The sequence below is a fragment of the Emys orbicularis genome, chromosome 21 (assembly GCF_028017835.1).
Source record: "Emys orbicularis isolate rEmyOrb1 chromosome 21, rEmyOrb1.hap1, whole genome shotgun sequence".
In the NCBI taxonomy this organism is placed as follows: Eukaryota; Metazoa; Chordata; order Testudines; family Emydidae; genus Emys; species Emys orbicularis.
Window position 1 is genome coordinate 10613214 of NC_088703.1, and position 21678 is coordinate 10634891.

Sequence of the window (21678 nt, forward strand, 5' to 3'; positions counted from 1 at the left end):
ACCTATGAATGTATATTTCAGATATTGCCTCTTCTGCATTAACCTGCAAACTATATATTTCCAAAAAGTTATTTTTGTCCTTTGTTTCTATTTTGGATACTTTTTCACGGCTTCCTCATTTTCTCTAAGCTCCTCCTTGTGCTTTACACTCCCATCCTCATTGACTGAATTTGTATTTTTCCATACACAAAAAAGCAACACAAACACCTCTAGGATATTTTGGATTAAGGAAAACAGGAAGAGAGAACAAATGTAATGTCTGTGTGAGAGCACAGTGTGTGTGTACACACATGCATGCACACGACTCCTTCATTATTAGCTGCCACGACCCTTTACAAAACAGCTACTCAACTCTGTATGTAAGGTGTGTTCTTAAACATTTAAAGGTATAATGAAAAAAAATTCAAAAGGGTCAGATTTTTATTCAAATGGAAACTAGGCACCTAAATACTTTTTAAAATCTGATCCTAGGTGATTTAGTAGCCTAAAACAGACTTTTAGGAGCATAAGAGTATGTCTACACTTGATTTTAATGTGAGTTAAGTGCATAAATACCTTTGATGATCAGTTCAAGTGCCTGAGTCACTTCTGAAACAGGACATAGGATCCTTAGTCACCTAGGCACTTTTGAAAATTTACCCCCAGTACGCAGAGAACCAAAGGCTTTCCAATTTCATAGCTGCATGCAGTGTAGCACTGACTTTTTTCTTTCTTTTTGTTTCAGGTGTAATAAATAGGGAAATTAAACACAAAATCCAAGTTCAAAGGTTATAGGCAAATTTCCTAAAGATAGAGGCTCACTTTCCCTGTAAAATGTGCATTTGTGCATTAGCATTTGCACCTGAAGTTAGCACAGTTGCAAGTGTAAATTATCTATTTGCATGCACTTACCTATTTAGGCTTCAAAGTCACCAAACATGCATTGACTCACCCCAATAGCATGTGCAGCTGTGGTCCCCGCACCTTCTCTCCCTTTCTGGAAAATGTTGGTCTTATTTACTGGGTATGTGAATGGACAAAAGTCAGGAAGTGCAAAAGGCAAAGGTGGCCACACTGTTTACGATTGGCCTGAGTCTGGTGTCTATTCATGCTGCATAGTACCTTACTCCAGGAGTGGTCTCACTGAAGTAATAGGACTGATGTTGTAATAAGGTGCTATTGCACATATCAGACTCTGGTCCTACACAGTGAGGGCTTCATTTTACCATCCACTCACTCTGAGTATTAAACTGAATAAGGGTAGCAGCAGCAGAGTTAATGTTACTGTAAGAACCTTCCCTTCTGCATTTCCTGAGTTCTATGTATTTAAATTCCTAACCTTAACAGTAGCATTAGCATAGTGCCTTCCAGTTAACACCGTCCTATTTAACTAGTGTGAGTTTTAAATCATGATCACTAATCGCTGCAGTTATCCTTTAAGTTCAAGGAGAAGGAAATATCAGAAGAGTCACCATTTCCAGACTCAATTTGAGACGAGGTTCTTTCCAACATGTTACTGTTTGGATCTGATTCCCCTGTCATAGTTTCTGACTCTGAAATCTGAGAGATCCGCCCTGGATTCAAGTTCTGAGTGTTTTTCTCTTTCTGACTCACTTTGTCCTGCTGGAGGGCTTTTGAGATCTTGGGGGTTGGTTTTTCTTCCCCCCTTTTTGCTGACAGATGCTCTTGCTCTGTTTTATTCCCCTTTCCAATTTTCGGGATGGGGAAGAGATTTTGAATTTTTTTGAGCATAGATGACCCAATTCTTTTTCCTTCCACATCCTGGTCTTCAGGAGCAGAGTGGTGTTCAGTGGCTGGGGCTGTTTCTCCTGTTGCAGGTGCCCCTATCTTGTTTCCTGCCCTGTCCCCTTTGTCAGAGGCAAGGGACTGTGTTGTGCTTGTGGAAGCTCCCTGTCTAACAGACCCAGTGACTGCTAATTCCTGGGGGAAATCCCAGTCACTGGGGGGGCAGATGCTCAGGGGTTTCCCCTGGTCCCTCCCTGCAGCGTGACCAGGGCTGAGGAATGGGAACAATCTCTCAGACACTTCCACAGGAATCTCCAGGATAAGGGCCATTGCACTGACACCATAAAATGAAAGACTCCCCACTTCTAGATCCAGATACACCCCAACTACTGTCAGCTTCCCATCCCATTTCTGGATCACAGTGTCAGCCTCCTTGGGGTGATACTGCTCCCCAGATCTCCTCAGAGCCCAGCACCCCTCCTCAGGGGGTCTCTCCAACCTTTCCTGTCTCACTCTGTCCATCGCAGTCTCACTCAGCACCCCCAGCTCCCAGTCCAGGCTGTCCCCCACCTCCACCTCCCAGTACCACCTGCAAACCCCGCCCTCCCCACCAGGATCCTTCCTCCTGGCCACAAACCCCTTCTTCCCCACAGCAATCAAGGCCCTGGAGGGAGCAGCCAGCCCTAGAGAAGAAGGGTTGTGTTGGACTGTTCTGCCATCTGCAGACATGGTGAGTTCAGGGTGTTCACAACTCAGATCCAGGGTGATGGGAACTGGAAAGAGAGACCAAAATAACCCAGTTAGCCATGGGTCAGTCACAAAATCCCTTCTCTTACAGGAGAGGGATCAGAACAACCCCATTAACCACGTGTCAGTCAGGGACCCCCCAATTCCACAAGGGGGGACCAGAATGACATGATTAGCTATAGGTCAGTCAGGGATCCCATGGTCTCTTAGGAGAGGGACTAGAACAACCCCTTTAGCCATGGGTCAATACGTGACCGCATGATCCTGCAGCAGTAGGACTAGAATAACCTCATTAGCCACAAGAGAATCAAATCTCAAAATCAAAGGAAGTCCTGAGGAGAAAAGAAATAGCTTGTAATGTTAAAGCAAATATGTTAAGTAACCATTTCCCCTCTTTTATTTGTGATAGGAAAATAGATTCCAGGCTTTACTTCCTAAATCAAGATAGTGGCATCCCACATTAGGGATATACTTGAAACTTATTTTCTTAATTTTAGTGAATGAAAAGCACTGGGTCTGGGCTGTAGGAGCTGCACAATTATCAATAGATCCCACTCATTTGATTAAAAAGAACATAAATATACAACTCATATTTGATTGACATACAAATACCAGCTTTTTGTCTACATGAATCAAATATATAAGATTCCCTCCAAATGTTAGTATCTGCCATTAACATACATCCTGCCTTCATATCAAAACTTTATGTCCCTCTATCCTTCATATCATTGCCACCTCCTGCTGCCTCAGGGTCTGGAAAAATAGCCCTTATAAGAAGGCAGTCTAATTACAGAGTTAAACTCACCCATGTAGCTCCGAGCCCTCCTGAAATCTGCAAAAGAAGAATCACCAAGTAAATGGAACTCAAGACTGTGAGAATTCAGATTTGGCCAATTTCTCCAGTCCTTACTCTGGAAAAGTCCCATTGACTCCAGTGAGAATACTTGCAATGGATAAGGGTTTCAGAACCAGCCTATGATTATAATACTACTTTAGCTCTTATGTTATGTTTTTCATCTGTATATCTCAAAGTACTGTATAAGGGAAAGTGAAGAAGGTGCTGACAGTCTGCCATTGGGGTCTTGGAGGCAAGACAGCCATGGAGCTTGTTAAAATAACTGAGACGGGGGAAACAGGCTAAAACGTTTGTGTGCAACAGTAGGAACAATTCTTCAGTAGTGCAAAACAGCCAATCACAAAGGAGGGGGCTAATGTCCAAAAGCGCCGACAAGCCACATGGTCAGAGTGTAGCTCTAATGGGGTCTCCTCAGATGGAAACACAGAGGCTGTGTGTTTAAGCAGTTGCAGTGCTAGTGAGGAGGGCTTTAATCTAGGTTCGCAAGGGGACAGTGACCTAAGCCCAGAGGTAAGTGGGGAACTGGGATACTGGGAGGAAACACAGGGAGGAGGGTGTCGCAGAGTGTGGGGGGACACAAGGCCCTGCACCCCCGGCTTCCTGTGATTCACCATGACTCTCAGCCAGCCAGTAAAGCAGAAGGTTTATTTAGACGACAGGAATACAGTCCAAGACAGGTCTTGCAGGCACAGACAACAGGACCCCCCCCCTCAGTTAGGTCCATCTTGGGCTCCCAGGGCGCCCCAGCCCCCTTGGGAGGTCAGAGCCCCGTCTGCCTCCCAGCCATCTCACTAGCCAGCTCCTGAAAACTCCCCCCAGCCTTTTTTCAGTTTCCCGGGCAAAGGTGTCACCTAGTCTGGCCTCTAACACCTTCCTGGGTTCTCATGTTACATGCTCAGGTATTCTCCGTCGGTCAGTCTCCCATCCCCCAATGCAGACTATCCTAGCCACACTCCCCTGTCAGCATTCAAAGACCACAGTAAGAACAGTCCCAGTTCCTCACAGAGGGTACAAGATGGGAAGCCTCCTGATTCATACTGAGAAAGTAGGGCAATTGGCTAGTTACCCAAGGTGCATGTACACGAACACAAGAAGCCTGGGAAACAAGCAGGAAGAATTAGAAGTCCTGGCACAATCAAGGATGTGATTAGAATAACAGAAACTTGGTGGGGCAGTTCATGACTGGAACACTGTCATGGATAGGTATACACTGTTCAGGAAGGACAGGTGTAGGAGAAAAGGTGGAGGAGTTGCATTGTATGTAAGAGAGTGGTATGATTGCTCAGAGCTCCAGTATGAAACTGGAGAAAAGCCTGTTGAGAGTTTTTGGGTTAAGTTTAGAGGCAAGAGCAACAAGGGTGATGTTGTGGTGGGCATCTGCAATAGACCACCAGATCAGAAGGATGAGATAGACGAGGCTTTCTTCGGACAACTAACTGAAGTTTCCAGATCACAGGCCCTGATTCTAATGGGCGTCTTCAATCACCCTGATATCTGCTGGAAGAGCAATACAGAATCACACAGACAATCCAGTAAGTTTTTGAAGAGTGTTGGGGACAACTTCCTGGTACAAGTGCTGGCGGAACCAACTAGGGGCCATGCTCCTCTTGACCTGCTGCTTACAAACAGGGAAGAATTGGTAGGGGAAGTAGAAGTGGGTGGCAACCTGGGCAGCAGTGACCGTGAGATGGTTGAGTTCAGGATCCTGACAAAAGGAAGAAAGGAGAGTTGCAAAAATATGGACCCTAGACTTCAGAAAAGCAGACTTTGACTCCCTTAGGGAACTGATGGGCAGTATCCCCTGTGAGGCTAATATGAAGGGGAAAGGAGTGCAGAAAAGCTGGCTGTATTTTAAAGAAGTCTTTTTGAGGGTGCAGGAACAAACCATCCCGAACTGCAGAAAGAATAGCAAATATGGCAGTCGACCAGCTTGGCTTAACAGTGAAATCTTCGGTGAGCTTAAACTCAAAAAAGAAGTTTACAAGAAGTGGAAACTTGAACAGATGACTAGGGAGGAGTATAAAAATATTGCTGGAGCATGCAGGGGTGTAATCAGGAAGGCCAAAATACAGTTGGAGTTGCAGCTAGCAAGGGATGTGAAGGGTAACAAGAAGGGTTTCTACGGGTATGTTAGCAACAAGAAGAAGGTCAGGGAAAGTGTGGGACCCTTACTGAATGGGGGAGGCAACCTAGTGACACATGATGTGGAAAAAGCTGAAGTACTCAATGCTTTTTTTGCCTCGGTCTTCACAGACAAGATCAGCTCCCAGACTGCTGCACCTAGCAATACAGTACGGGGAGGAGGTGAGCAGTCCTCAGTGGTGAAAGAACATGTTAAGGACTATTTAGAAAAGCTGAACATGCATATGTCCATGGGTCCAGATCTAATGCATCCAAGGGTGCTGAGGGAGTTGGCTGATGTGATTGCAGAGCCATTGGCCATTATCTTTGAAAACTCGTGGCAAGCAGGGGAGGTCCCAGATGATTGGAAAAAGGCAAATATAGTGCCCATCTTTAAAAAAGGGAAGAAGGTGAAGGCGGGGAACTACAGACCGGTCAGCCTCACTTCAGTCCTTGGCAAAATCATGGAGCAGATCCTCAAGGAATCCATTTTGAAGCACTTGGAGGTGAGGAAGGTGATCAGGAACAGTCAACATGGATTCACCAAGGGCAAGTCATGCCTGACCAACCTGATTGCCTTCTCTGACGAGGTAACTGGCTCTGTGGATATGGGGAAAGCGGTGAATGTGATATATCTTGACTTTAGCAAAGCTTTTGATACGGTCTCCCGCAGTATCCTTGCCAGCAAGTTAAAGAAGTATGGACTGGATGAATGGACTATAAGGTGGATAGAAAGCTAGCTAGATTGTCAGGCTCAACAGGTAGTGATCAATGGTTCTATATCAAGCGGAGTGCCCCAGGGGTCAGTTCTGGGGCTGGTTTTGTTCAACATCTTTAATAATGATCTGGATGATGGAATGAATTTTACCCTCAGTAAGTTTGCAGATGACACTAAGTTGTGGGGAGAGGTAGATACGCTGGAGGGTAGGTATAGTGTCCAGAGTGACCTAGACAAATTGGAGGATTGGACCAAAAGAAATCTGATGAGGTTCAACAGGGACAAGTGCAGACTCCTGCACTTAGGACAGAAGAATCCCATTCACTGTTACAGGCTGGGGACCGAGTGGCTAAGCAGCAGTTCTGCAGAAAAGGACCTGGGGATTACAGGGGACGAGAAGTTGGATATGAGTCAGCAGTGTGCCCTAGTTTCCAAGAAGGCGAAAGGCATATTGGGCTGCATTAATAGGAGCATTTCCGGCAGATAGAGGGAAGTGATTATTCCCCTCTATTCAGCACTGGTGAGGCCACACTTGGAGTATTGCATTCAGTTTTGGGCCCCCCATTACAGAAAGGATGTGGACAAATTGGAGAGTGTCCAGTGGAGGGCAACAAAAATGATTAGGGGGCTGGGGCACATGACTTACAAGGAGAGGCTGAGGGCACTGGGCTTATTTAGTCTGCAGAAGACAAGAGTGAAGGGGGATTTTATAGCAGCCTTCAGCTACCTGAAGTGGGGTTCCAAAGAGGATGGATCTCGGCTGTTCTCAGTGGTGGCAGAAGACAGAAAAAGGAGCAATGGTCTCAAGTTGCAGTGGGGGAGGTCTAGGTTGGATATTAGGAAACACTGTTTCACTAGGAGGGTGGTGAAGCACTGGAATGGGTTACCTAGGGAGGTGGTAGAATCTCCATCCTTAGAGGTTTTTAAAGCCTGGCTTGACAAAACTTTGGCTGGGATGATTTAGTTGGTGTTGGTCCTGCTTTGAGCAGGGGGTTGGACTAGATGACCTCCAGCGGCCCCTTCCAATCCTAATATTCTATGATTCCATGATTCTATGCAGTGAATAAGCAGCATCAGTTGTATGTGACCCAGATGAGGAAGCAGAGGTCGAAGGATAGCAGTTTCTGAAGTGTGTGAAGTGGGATTTTGGCAAAGGCCAGCGTGCTCTATGTTCACATTGCTAATCAGAGAAATAGCAGGACTTGTGTATATTTCTGTAATTAAACAGATTACAGTTGGTATTACCTAGACTCTGGGTCATTTATCTCTTTTGTAAGTAGAACCACCCCACAAGGCCCTAAATTTCTACTCAGCCAATATCACAGTCTATGTTTCCCATTGAGGAATCTGAAACCCAGAAACCAGGAGTGGCTTACCCAAAGTCCCCCAAGAAGCGAGGGGCAGGCTCTTGACTCTCTAGAGCCCGGTTTGCTGGGGCCACTCTGTTGCTAGCATTGCAGGACTGAGAGAACAGGCTAAGTCACCTAGAACTTTATAAGCCTGTAAGCGGCTTGGTTACGGAACTAGGTCTTTTAGCTTCTGCATGAAACTCCAGTTTCAAAGTAGGGTGGCCAGGTGTCTAGTTTTCAGCCGAACACCTGGTTGAAAAGGGACCCTCCCCAGCCCTGTGAAAATGAGTGAGTGAGTAAGGGTGAGGGAGAGCAAGCAACAGAGGGAGGGGGGATGGAGTGACCAGGGTGGGGCCTCAGAAGAGCTGGGGAAACGGTGTTTGATTTTGTTTGGTCAGAAAGTTGGCAACCCTACTTCAAACCCTGCTGCTGCTGACCACCATGTTATATATAAAAAGACCAGAAGCAAAACATTTCCTGACTTACCTAGTTCTGTGGCTGTTCTGCCTGAAATGGAAAGATCTGGTATTATTTACTTTTATTAGAGTAAAGGGCTTCGTTTACTGGATGATTCCATAAGTGTAGGAAAAATAAGACTAAATTAATTTAGTTTTCATACAGCACATATGTAGATTTTCAAACTGAGGTTTAGATTGTCCCTGCCCATTGAAAATCTCATGGGAGTGAGCAAAAGACAACTCCCACCTTTTCATGCTCTCTGTATGTGTATATATATCTCCTCACTGTATGTTCCATTCTATGCATCCGATGAAGTAGGCTGTAGCCCACAAAAGCTTATGCTCACATAAATTTGTTAGTCTCTAAGGTGCCACAAGTACTCCTGTCCTTTTTGCGGATACAGACTAACACAGCTGCTACTTTGAAACAAGAGACAAATGCTGCTTGAAACACATGACAGGGAAAAACAAAAGGAAAATCTATGATAGTGTTATTATATACAGTTAAAGTTTCAGTTCTTGCTGTAGCTCATCTCCATTGACTGCTCAGAGTCTTGGTATAGTAGGTGTAGTCCAAGGAGAGATGGTAAGAGCACAGGTGAGGGAACTAGAGATCCAGAAGAAATGCATTTTTTAACTGTTTCTACAGCTTTAGCCATTATCACACAAATCATCAATTTGCCCCAAGTGACTGGAGCTCTGAAGAGCATCACTGCTTTTTGTTTTCCCATTTCAACCCCTGTAGTTTGACAGTGTCCTCTAAATTCTGCTCCTCTCCAAGGGGAGGGAAAAGGTGACATTTTCCCCTGAATTTTCTGTGGCTGTGCTTGGAGCTGGGCTATTCCTCAGATTATTTTTCTGTTAAGAGAGAGAGACCTTCCTCCAACAGGTGGATTGGGGAGAGTCTACCAAATTTAGACAGCTCCCCTGGGGTAATAGTGGTGAAAGCAATGCCTTTGGCACAGAAAATGTAAAATTTGCTCAATAGCTAATTTTGCCCTTGACAATATTTATTGCTATTTTCTTCAGAGACAGATTTATTGTGAATTGGTTTATCATAAATGGGCAGCTAAAAGGACAGAAGATATTTTTTTTAATATACTTTAATGCACCCCGATGCCATGATGATGGATGCTATAATTATATGCAAGTTATATAAAATATTCAGTACAAATATCATCATCATGATTGCAATGGTGTGATTGAGAAATCAGGCACTTAAAAGACAGGTAATGCGGAATTAAAGCCGAAGGCTAAAGTTTTGCTCTTCTTCTGGTGCTCTAGCTTTAAAATACGGACTCCCTTTACATGATTATAAATTGTTTATCAATTAATAACATGTTTTTTAATACAAATGGGATTTCCTACATACAACAAATGACAGTACAGTGTGACAAAGTCAAGCTGGACAACTGTAAGAGGGTGATGGAAGGCAGCTGTATTACCCCTAGAATGATAAAGGCCCTTTTTCCCTATAAACTGAAAAAGGGTTACCTCAGGTCAACTAGGGAAACCTGAGTCCAATTAAAGGCTACCTGAGACCTTTGAACCAGCAGCCCATTGTGCCACCAGGGTCTGGGGGGGGGCACCACTGGAAAAGTGGGGGGAGGGCTGCATGGGCCACTGCAAAAAAAGGGGAGGGATCAGCGGGGGCTGCGCTGATGTGCGAGGCATCACGTGACCCAATTCGTCCCTCCCACGAGTTGCCCCTGCTTTGAACACTACTCTTTTGGTGACTGAGGGAGGGGAGACAAGCTGTGCTGGCTAATGATAGCAAGGATAAATACTTCTCCAGGGTGGAAGGTTGTGTCCCTCTACCTGATTGCCTGTTTAGGGGAAGGATGGGCCACACTGGGGCCAATAACAAAGACCATCCTATCTTCTACCAGAAAGGGGGTAGGGAAGGGCATTCCCCTTTGGTTTATGTTGTGAATTTGTTTCTTTTGTTTGGTGCAAGAGCATACCTTGGGCTTTCCCTGAGGCCTAACAGGAGAAATAAACTCCAAAACACCGTCTGTCTGGAGTGAGGATCCCTCTCCCCAGCCCTCCCGTCACCAAATGGGAAAGTGCAGAGTCCAGTGAGGTGAAGGAGGTGCCTTGCCACAACAGTGAATACAATCTTTAAACATAGCTTGATGTTGAGGAGTTACTAAAGTAAATCTGAAGGAACTCAGTTCAGTAGTTTTAATGATATTATTAGTTATAGTCATCAAGCTGAAACTTTTTAATTAGTTTTTAGATCACACATTGAGAGTAAGGACATAGGGGGGGAAATATAAACTGTTAGCAAGCTTACTGCATAATTTATCTCTAAGGTCTGTTGATACTCAATATTACTCACTGACAATGAGCTTATGCCCACATAAATTTGTTAGTCTCTAAGGTACCACTGGACTTCTTGATGTTTTTTGATAATATCCCTAAAATCCCCTTACATACCTGTGTTTCCAAATTACCCATAATTCAATCTATACTGTATAGTTATAGTTGCTTATTAATTCTGTACCATAAAACAAACCCTACCAAGTGTTTCCCGTAGCTCCTGACAGTCTGTAAAAGAAAAAGCTTTGATTACCAGTTTGATATTTTAAAACAGAAATTTCAGCTCATCCTGAGAAATGCATATACTGATTCTCTGGATAGAAAAAGGCAAAAATAATGATCCCAATAAAAGTGGTAAACAACCACATTTAAGGGTGGCCTACACTAGACAGTTGAGTTGACCCAGCTGTGTCACTCAAGTATGTGAAAAATTCACACTCCTAAGAGATACAGTCAAGCTGAACTAAGCTGAACTAAGACAGTGCTAGTTTGACAGAAGAATTCTTCCATTGATCTAGCTGCTGCCTCTCAGAGAGGTTGATTTACTACAGTGACGGTAGAACCCCTTCTGCTACTGTAGCATTTCTAGTGTAGACATAACCGCATATAGGGCAGATCTAGAGTAATTTGCTGGTACAGCAATATCAATGAGGGGAGTGATATTTTTACATTGTTATTCCAGCAAAAGCCCTAGTTATGCTGGCAAAAAGAAAAATGTAGCTTACTGTGGTTCAGCAAGTAAAATAAGCTATACCAGCAAAAGCACTATTTTTGCCAATATAACTGCATCTACACTAACAGCAATCTCATAAAATATCACACCTTTAGCCACTAGATTGCTATACTGGCAAAACTTTTTCTAATGTAGATGAGACCATGACCTATTTACATGTAAAAGTTTGAACACTGCCTAATTTTTAATTTAGGGATTTGTTTGCTTCCTTTTTTCCCTCCACTGAAGTGGAATATATGTGTAGCATTGATTTCCCAGGTAAGCTAGTCTGTGATAGGAAAGGCTAAGTGGATTTAGTTGCAAAGAAAGATTTCCAATTAATTTCTTTTATTGGAGGTGCTTTTAAAAGACTACAGTTAATACACAGTAATGTTAATAATAATGAACAGTGCTAGATGCTTTTTCTCCTGTCAGATGCTTTTCTTTGCTCTTGCAAACGGCAGGTGGTTTCTTATGCTAAGACTAAGTCTACACTACAGAATTCAAAGTGCTGCCGCGGGAGTGCTCCTGCAAAGGTAATAGCTCTGAGCGCTAGAAGCCTGTCCACACTAGCACTTTACAGTGCTCAAACTTGCTGTGCTCAGGGGGGTGATTTTTCACCCCCCTGAGCCAGCAAGTTAGAGTGCTATAAAATGTAAGTGTAGACAAGCCTTTATAATACTTATCTAGGATGAAATTAACCCAGTGTAGAGGGCCCACATGATGCCTATACATCACTTACATCACTTAAGTTTCGCTTAAGTCCTATTTTGAGTGGCATGTAGGTCTTGCGCTGGCTCTTTGCATAGGAAGAAATTGCACCTATCTGACTTTACAAACAAATCCTCACAACATTCCTTGGAAGCAGATGAGTAGTATTATCCCTATTTAGAGATGGAGAAGCTGTGGCAGGAAGAGTAAGTGACTTGTGTGAGGTCACATAGGGAGTTAATGGCAGAACCAGAATTACAGCCATGGTTCTCCTGGTACCTACCCCAGAGTCTCCTACACTCTCTTGCACTGTCTGTGATACATGTCACAGTATTTAAGTCTCATTGTTTCTATTTAATCATAGTGTGAAAACCCATATCTGAAATTTTCCATCGTGAAAGTAATTTTTACTGTACCTGATTCCAAGGTCTTCATCTCTCCATCTGCACCATGAAAGAGAATGGCATGTTACTATACAACTATGTAATGATTTGTAATATACAGTTGATGCAAAACACCTCACAGAATGTTCTTGGAGGTTATGTTTAATAGGAAAGTTACCAGTTACATCACTAATCTCTGACTCTATTTGTCTCTCTCTGAATGCTATCTTCCTATGGGTAAACAAACAATACGTGGTTTTGAAGGAGCTGTGTGGAGTCTTTGCATTTTCATACTGATCACAGTTCCCGGAGGGAATTCTCTTGCAGGGGCCAAACCCAGTTGGACCCACTAAGGAAACACTAATTGTAAGCAAGGAGCTGTAGCCATGGGACTTGGTCTGTGAGTGGGAGAATCACGGTATTCTGGCCTGAGAGGAGTGAAGACACCGGGTCTGTCATTTGAAAAGGTACAGCCACAACAGCTTATAGAGGGGTCAAAGGTGCAGCTGCCCTGTAACTGTAGCATCTTAATCTCTCTGTATTTAAATCTATCTCAAGCTTTCTGCTTCTGAACCATACCTCTCATTTTGGCTGTTTGTTCCACATTCAGGACTAAACCCTGGGGCTATGGCAGGAAAAGCCGAGCTTGGTGGCCTAGCCTGACTCTGTGGCTAGGGAGCACAGCTGGATCCTGAAGGCAATAAAAATAATACCTAGCTCTTATCTGGTGCTTTTCATCTTTAGGTTCCAAAGTGCTTTACAATGGAGGGGAGTGTTATTATTCCCATTTTACAGTTGGGGAAACTGAGGTACAGAGCGGTGATGTGACATGCCCAAGGTCAGTCATCAAACTAGTGGCACAGCCAAGAACAGAATCGAGGCCACTCAAGTCCTACATTACACTGCACCACAAGGCCTCTGGGGAGGCAGCGATTATTATGTACTGTCTGTGGGTGACATCCTGTCTCATTAAGGTGAGTAGCAAAACGCCCATCAAACTCAATGGTAGTAAGATTACCCCATGTATGTCCACTGAACTTTGTCCCTTTCCCAGGGTTGGGATACATTATCCTTCCCCTTTTGTGCTTCTGGGAATACTGCTCAAGAACTCTGAGCATACTCACACCTCCCTGATTTCATAGTGGGAGTGTGGCATTGTGGTAAATAAAGTTTTGCAGGACCTGCCCATAAAACAGATCTAACAAAGCAAGGGGTGAAAATAGGTGGAGATAGAGAAAGAGGAGGAAATATCATAGATGGCGTGTGACATAAGTGTATTTACACAGGCACCTTGAGATCAATGTAATGACATTCTGGTTTAATGACATTGATTTGATGTCACAGGACATTTAAGAGAAGCTGTTAGGATGCACAGGCCTTACCCCGTAACATGTAAACAGCAATGGAGACAGATTTCCCAGGAAGAAATAGACATTTGATTAAATTTACGAGCAAAATAGATATTAAAAATGAATTGTCTTGTTTAATAACTTAATTAAAAGCTTTAAACAATGGTAGGAGATCAAGTGTTTCATGCAAGAAAGATTCATTCCTGTTAAAACACAGATGTCAAAACTGAGTATGAACATATTAAACATAACTTAAGAAAGAGAAATACATTACCCTTTTTTAATAAACTATCTTTTTCTTCTGATTTTTTCTGAGAAAACTTCTGCTTTGCTATAAGATTAAGAATCAAAGATTTTGGTTATTTAAGTAAATTTTTGGGTGTCCAAACAATCCAATAAATAGGTGTTCACCAAAGTTCTTGAGTTATTCAGTTAGAAAATATAAATAGAGTGTACATTTGTCATACTATACATGGTTGGCAGAAGGAAGAATTTAAATACAGAGGAAGCTGTATTTGGAGCTGGTTGAAAAACATAAAAATATATAACTGACATTTTGGCAAATATGAGAACATTTTTCCATTCTGCTATGTTTTATAGGAGTTATTTTTTAAATTTTTTTCCATATTTTCTATCAAAATACTTTCTGAACAAAATTGTTTTGTGGTCAGATGCAGAAATATTTTAATATGAAATTTTACAATATTAAAATAAATGTACCATATGTCTCAGTAACCAATCAAAACTGGTATATAAATAAATACCTTAAATAAAATTTTAAAATGGCGAAAAATTGAAAAAACAAAACAAATAACAGGCTAGGTGTAATCATTTATAGATTCATCTGAAAATTGGAAATTGGAAAATTCTGAAATGTTTTTGTAAAAATAATCCATTTTAAAAAGAACCATATTTTGATGAAAGCAATTAATTTAAAAAAATCTGACGAGCTTCATTCATGAGTGTAATGCTTACTACTGTGAGTAATATCATTGAAGTTAATTGGACTATCCATGGTAGCAAGAACTATGCACAATAGTTTTTGGCTTTTTTCCCCCCAGGATCAGGCTGCAAGATTGTGCTACTTCTCTCTAATTTTAATTCAATATGAAATTCATAGATTATAAAGCCAGAAATGATCACTGTGATCATCTAGTCTGACCTCCTGTATAACACAGGCCTTAGAACTTCCCCCCAAAATGTCCTGTTTAAACTGGAGCAGATCTTTTAGAAAAAAAACCCACCCAGTCTTGATTTATAAATTTCCAGTGATGGAGGATCCACCACAACCCTTGGTAAATTGTTCTAGTGGTTAATCACTCTCACTGTTAAAAAATGTATGCTCTATTTCCAGTCTGAATTTGTGTAGCTTAATCTTCAAATTATTCAGTTTTGTTGTACCTTTCTCTGCTAGGCTGAAGAGCCCATCATCAAATATTTGTTCCCCAGGGAGGTTATAGAATGTGCAATCAAGTTACCCCTTAACCTTCTCTTTGTTAAACTAAACAGGTTGAGCTCCTGGAGTCTATCCATATAAGGGATATTTTCTAATCCTCTAACTATTCTTGTGGCTCTTCCCACATTGTCTCCAGTTTACCAACATCCTTGAATTGAGGGCACCAGAACTGGACATAGGAGTTTAGCAGTGGTAGCACCAGTGCCAAATAAAGAGGTAAAATAACCTCCTTAGTCCTTTTCAAAATACCAGAACAGACAATTTTTAAAATTTCTTCTTCTGGTGCTAGATGTTAATCAGAGATGAACAAACATAAATAAAATAAAATAAAATAAAATCTTGAAGTCTTTCTGAGCACCAATAAACAGTAGTTTAATTTAGTAGTAGTTCAATTTAGTTTGATGTTTGGGTTGAAATTGATTATAATTTTGTGATTATTACTTCCCCCTTTGTGGATGGACTTTAAACATGCAGATAATGCACTTACCTTTATATCCCAAAACAGCACAGGCACCAATCGCAAGAAGGTTTAAAGTAAATAACACCCAGAATGCAGCAAGCCATGGGGGATCACGAGGGAAAATATCACCTTGGAAAACAATATATAAAAAACGTCATCCTGGAAACATGTGTCTCTTCTCCATACTTAGGAACAATGAGTCAGGCTCCATGGATGTGTGAAGCTCTGGAGTTTTTAGGGTGACCAGACGTCCCGATATTTCGGGGTTTGTCCCGATATTTCAGGGTTTGTCCCGATATTCGCCGGCAGCACTGTTTTTTTTTTGCTCCGCCGGCGGGCACTCCCCCCCACAATGTGTCCCGATATTTTCTTTCCTTCATCTGGTCACCCTACTGGTTTTGCAGTACAGAGTATCAGCTAGACCCAGAACTGGTGTAAATTGCCATTGATTTAAACTAGTTGATAATCTACCTCTTGAGCAAGAGCTACCAGATTGGATATCCCAGAGTCACTCCTGCTCTTGTACTGCCTGTTTTCTGTAGACCAGCTTATCGCACCTTACTCACAGTAAATTGAATCTTACTCTTTCAAACCAATGGGACTAACTTCATATTATTGTACTATTCAGTGTCAGTGAGGGCATCGCAATCTGGTCCTGGATCCTCAGCAATTTTGGGCAATGTTAAAGACACTGGACCAGATTCCCAGCTGATGTAAATCAGTCACTCTCCATTGGAGTCAGATCCTCATTTAGTGTACTGAGCACAGCTTTACTGCAGTCAGTAGAACTACCACCATTTACACCATCTGAGGATTTGGCCCACTGATTCTAGATTTCACACGCCAAGATCAAGAAAATCAGTTTCAATCACTGCCCTGAGTGATCAATGAACATCCCTGCACGTTCTTCAGAGGTAAAATTCACCCCAGGGTAGGTGGTCAGCTCAAGACCTCTTGGTTTTATGTAGGGCTAATGTGGTTCATAAGCCTTGTTTCGGCCTTCAGCACTGGGGGAACTGTACATCAATATAGTGATTCTTGACATATTTGACTGGCTGTTATTTCACACCAGTTTGGAGTCTGAAGCTGTCCAGTCTCCATTGCTGGTTTGCACACACACAAGTGAATGGGAGTCAGATTTAGAGAGAGATGCCTTGTGAGAATTTAGAGAAAATTTAGAAGTGGGTCTCCTATTATTGCTAAACAACCAGTTAATTTATCCAAGTTCTAATAAGCCACCAGAACAGTGAGACAGGTAGTGAGCTGAGACAACTGATTATTTGTAATAATCATCTCTAGCTCTTACATAGTGTATTTTATCAGTGGATCTCAAAGGAGAGCAACATCATTGTCTGAGGCATCAGGAGGGAAAGTGACTTGCCCAAGGTCACCCAGCAGGCCAGTGGCAGAGCTGGGAACAGAACCCACATCTCCGATGCTTTATCCACTAAGTCACAGTGCAGGCAAAATCTTTTCTTGTTGCCTTTTCCACCCAGCTCACCCTTTTGCATGTTTCTTCCGGTTCTAATCCTACCCTGTGAGCTCTCTGAGGCAGTAACTGTCTAGTTAATTATCTGTACAGCACCTAACACAATAAGGCCCTTCTAACAGTTTTAGGGCAGCATCCTTTTGAGTTAGGTGGGAAGCTCTGTTCTGCCACATTCTTATCTCGATAATACAGCACTAGAGTCTGATGGACAGAGAAGCAGCTCCAAGGTTAAAGCATGATGCAGAGGACTCACCTGAGAGGAGAATGACAGATTTCTTCTCTGTTTTCAGCAGGCTGTTCTGCATAACACAGCTGATTTCTCCAGTTTCCTCTCCTAGGATTGTGACGCGGCTGAGAACACTGAACAGAAGTTCATGATCCTGCTCCATTTTGGTCACAGGCTGCAGATCCTGCCCACCCTTTGTAACCCAGTGGAGTTCAGGTTTGGGGAACCAACCTGTTGACCTGCAGGCTAGGTCAATCCCCTGGCCCTGGGGACCCAGCACATCGATGGACACGGAGGCAACAGCTAAAACAAGAAGAGACAGATTTGGAAGGGACTATCTTCAGGGAAATAGCACTGTCCCATTGTTATGGTTTTATTTTTAACTCAGGGCACTGTCCCAATTTCTGTGTTTTTCCTACTGGAGTTCAAAGAAATTCTTCACCTGCTTCTCCAGGGGATTGCAGATCATGGCGAGTATTCACAATAAATGGCAAGTTGTATGGCTGCCTGGCCTCTTAAATGCCCCATGCCAATGCCAATACTCAGGCCAGGTCTACACTCAAAAGTTAGGTCGACCCAGCTACATTGCTTGGGGGAGTGAAAAATCCACATCCTTGAGGGATGCTGTGAAGCTGACCTAACCCCAGCATAGACAGCACTAAGTTGATGCAACAATTCTTCTGTCAACCTCACTATCGCCTCTCGGGAAGATGGATTCACTACAGTGATGGGAGAACCCTTCCTGTCGTTGTAGTGTGAGTCTATACTGAAGTGCAAAGAAGCCCTTGGATAGGGATTTCAGGGGGCTGGGCCTGCTTCTCAGCTCCCTAGTCCCTGCACTTGGGGCAAGGATGGAAGAGAGAAAGCGCTTTAAGCCACCTTCACTCTCTCTGTATTCTGGGGCCAAGTAAGTCCTGCCCAGCCCCCTGGGGTAAGTTAGAGCAGCTGGTTCCCATGGGCCCTGGTAAGCAGAGGATATCCATGGTACATTGTGCTCTGCCCAGGTGCCTAACACATCCCAATCTGCCCTTATGGACAGGCAAAATCTGACCCTGCCCAATGAAATCACCAACCTGCAATTTTAAGCTCGGTTGCAGCATCAGCGCTCCACTCGTTAGACTTCACAATGCAGCTGTACGTTCCCCCATCAGCCGGTTGGACATTCTTCAGCTTTAAAGACACATTTCCAGCGGTGAATCCATCCTTCAACAGCACGGTCCGGCCCTGGTATTTCTGCCCTGGCACATCCTGTCCTGTCTGGGCTCTGTATTCATAGACAGGCTCTATATGTGTCTGAATAATTTTCTTCCACTGCACTTCCATATTGTCCGGCTGTGTCCTGGTCGAGATGTGGCAAGGTAAGACCACATCCTGGCTGACGATCCCCGTGACAGCTGGGGACGAGATGACTTCAAAACTCTCTGAAAGAAGCAAACCTACATGAGGGAGTGTCCACGCTGCAATTGGAGGTGTGATTGCAGCTCAGTAGACATGTCAGTGCTTGCTTGAATGTAGCTAGCCTGGCTAAAAAGACTAATGAACACATGGTGGCATGGGCTTTAGCTGTATAAGCCCTCCTGGAACTCTGGGTACATACTCACATTCCTCGCTCACACAGGGGTTCATGCTGCTGTGTCTCCCGTGGTATTTTTAACCAAGCTAGCTAGATTTAAGCTAGCACAGGTGTTCCTACCTTAGCTGCAATCAGTCCTCTGGCTACAGTGTAATCGTACCCTGAGGATTTGTCCAGAATGAAACCGATGGTGTCTGTAATAGCCATGAATTCCAAGTGGTGAGACAGGAATCTATCTTCATAAATTAAAGAGTAATAAGGATCTAAGATTATTCTTATTATTAAAAACCTTTGCTTCTCAGATGACATTGATCTCATAGCATTGACGAAGGAGAATTTACAGAGAATTACTGACAAGGTAGACCAGGAAAGTAGAAACTTTGGACAAGGCATCAGCACAGGGAAGACAAAAAGTATAGCAATTGGAAGAAGACAAGAAGAAAAGGTAAAGATCAAAGTCAGAGACAAAGAACTAGAAGAAGTGGAAAAACAGTGTATCTTTATGAGAAGTATCAAAGAATGGGAATTGTGAAAATGACATAACAAGAAGAATCAGACGAGCTGCTACTGCATTCAGAAAACTTTGCCACATCTGGAAGGCTAAAGACATGTTTATAACAAAGAAACTCAGTATGTATGAGACAAGTGCGTTGATGCTAACGCTGTGGAGGTTGGAATGCTGGAGTATGAGGAAAGCCAACTAATGGAAGATATTAACTGCAGAAATGAACTGGCTGGGGGGAATACTGAGAGTTTCCAGACTGCAGAAAATAAAAAGTGAAGTGATAAGAAAATGGGTAAGGCAAGAACCAACCCGGTTCCAGAAGATTCAAGAAGGATAACTGTGATGGTTTGATATGTGTCAGGAATGGGCCTGAAAAGGATATCATGTACGGTGATACATGCCAGAGTGCAAGGAACTAGAAATAGAGGAAGACTGAGAATGCATTGGGAAGAAAAGTTTTAAAGACAAACGAAGCCGTGAAGCTGGTTAAAGACTGAAAGTGGTGGCAAGATGTCACTCATCCCCCATCATAGCTGATGGGCTGACAGATGGGAGTCAGAGAAGAATGAAATTCAGTTTTGTTATTGCACCATTGGAGTACAAGACATTGTATAATAGATCAAATGTGCCAAATAATTAACAAGAGCCTCCCTGGAAGATTCCAGGCCTATGAGAGCTTGTTGAAAAACGTGAAGATATGTTTCAAGAAATGTAGAAAAAAACTGTTTTTTCTTTGTGAAACAATTCAAATTTTCCCTATGTTTTGATTAAAGAGAAGATTTTTTGGGTGGGGAGGGGGAAGCAGCATCTGTGTGTTTTCTCACTTTTCTCCTTTTTCAGTTATAAAATAGGAAATGAGAGGAGGGAATGGAGGAAGGGGGAAAAGAGGTCTGTTGAAGGATGATAACATTATTATTATTATTTTTTCCAGAAAATGGTCATTGTTGGGAAAAGGAATTTTCCTATTGAAAAAAAGTTTCAAATGAAAATGTCAACCCTCTCTTTGCCCTGATTCCAGCCATCAGCCACCAGAGGCACCAGCACAACCCTCCATATCAGGGGGACCAACCTGTGGCTCCGAAGCCACATGCGGCTCTTCAGAGGTTAATATGCGGCTCCGTCATAGGCGATGACTCCGAGGCTGGAGCTACATATGCTAACTTTCCAATGTGCTGTGGCGTGCTCACTGCTCAAGCCCCTGCTCTGCCCCAGCTCCTGCCACCACCCCACCCCTTCCCCCAAGTCCCCTGCCCCTTCCCCCAAGCCTGCCATGCCCTCGCTCCTCCCCCCTCCCCACCAGAGCCTCCTGCACACTAAAACAGCTGATTGCAGTGGGCAGGAGGTGTGGGGAGGGAGGGGGAGGCGCTGATTGGCAGGGTTGCCGGTGGGCGGGAGGCGCTCGGGACTGGAGGGGGGTAGAGGATGGGGGGCTGCTGACCTATTACTGTGGCTCTTTGGCAATGTTCATTGGTAAATACTGGCTCCTTCTCAGGCTTAGGTTGGCCACCCCTGCTCCAGATATAAGCAGAACAAGATGCAATTTCCACTAGTGCAGTGTGTCGTTTAAAGCTGGGATGAATTCAAGCAAGCCAAATTGTGTTTTTACTTTTCTACACTAAGGGCTTTGCATTGGTCATCTTTCCCTGATGGCTAGAGTTGGGGCAGATCGCCATAGCTGACAAATAGCACAGCTCCACCTCGTACTGACCGCAGGTCCATGATGAGCTCAGCACTCACTGGAGAAACAAGGGCTAATAACGGCTCTGAAACTGCAAAGTGCTGAAAACCTGCTGTGAGATGTCGAGCTCAGTAGGAGCTGAGAGCACCCAGATGCTTCCAGGACCAGATCCCCAAATGCCTCGTAAATCACCAGTTCATAGCTCAGTAACACAAACAAAATCCTTCTCTCTGCTGAAACACAGATACCAGCAGGAGTTTGGGGCAGATTTCAGCATCTCCCCCCAGGGATTCTGTGCTTCAGAGATGTGTTTTATGGACAGTGCTTTTACCTGAAAAGGGAATTGTTGCTAGGAGTATGGCACAGAACAAGCAGCTGGAGAGCTGTTCCCGTAGCTCCATGCCTCTGGTAACTGAGGTGCGAAGAGTCACAGGGGCTGATCTGAAATGAAAGCAGCAATCAAAATAGACACAGATGCTCAGAAATACAAGACAACTGAATTCTCATTATTACCTCTTGAAATACACCAGGCTGTTCCTTCCCTTCCTACTCTGGTGTCACTGTATGATGCAGGGAAAGCTGAACAGTATGGGAAGGTGTCACTGTGTCCTGCCATCATGGGGGTGAATATGTGTGTGGTGAGATCATTTGAGAAGCTTTGTTGTGGTGAAAGGGCCATTCACTATCCTAGTCCTAGTGCTCAGGAAGGGCACGGCCATGTGATTGCAGCATCACTGCTGCTCAAGCGTGGCACAGCGCCCACCCTTCTCCAGGGCTGCTGGAGGCACTGACTCTCCCTGAGGCACAATGGGCCAGAGACGCAGGGAATGTCCAGACTGC

At 43.6% G+C, this 21678-nt stretch overlaps 1 protein-coding gene across 1 annotated transcript; it reads right to left on the reverse strand.

Moving 5' to 3' along the window:
• Positions 1-1395: 1395 nt before the first annotated feature.
• On the reverse strand, positions 1396-21239 carry LOC135893263 (butyrophilin subfamily 3 member A1-like). Its single transcript, XM_065421065.1, has 10 exons — positions 21170-21239; positions 18156-18503; positions 17110-17385; positions 15395-15496; positions 13726-13782; positions 12136-12162; positions 10498-10524; positions 8003-8023; positions 3278-3304; positions 1396-2498 (listed from the first exon to the last, which is right to left on the reverse strand). The coding sequence occupies exons 1-10, from the start codon at positions 21237-21239 to the stop codon at positions 1396-1398; spliced, it is 2058 nt and encodes a 685-aa protein (XP_065277137.1).
• Between the last annotated feature and the right edge of the window lie 439 nt (positions 21240-21678).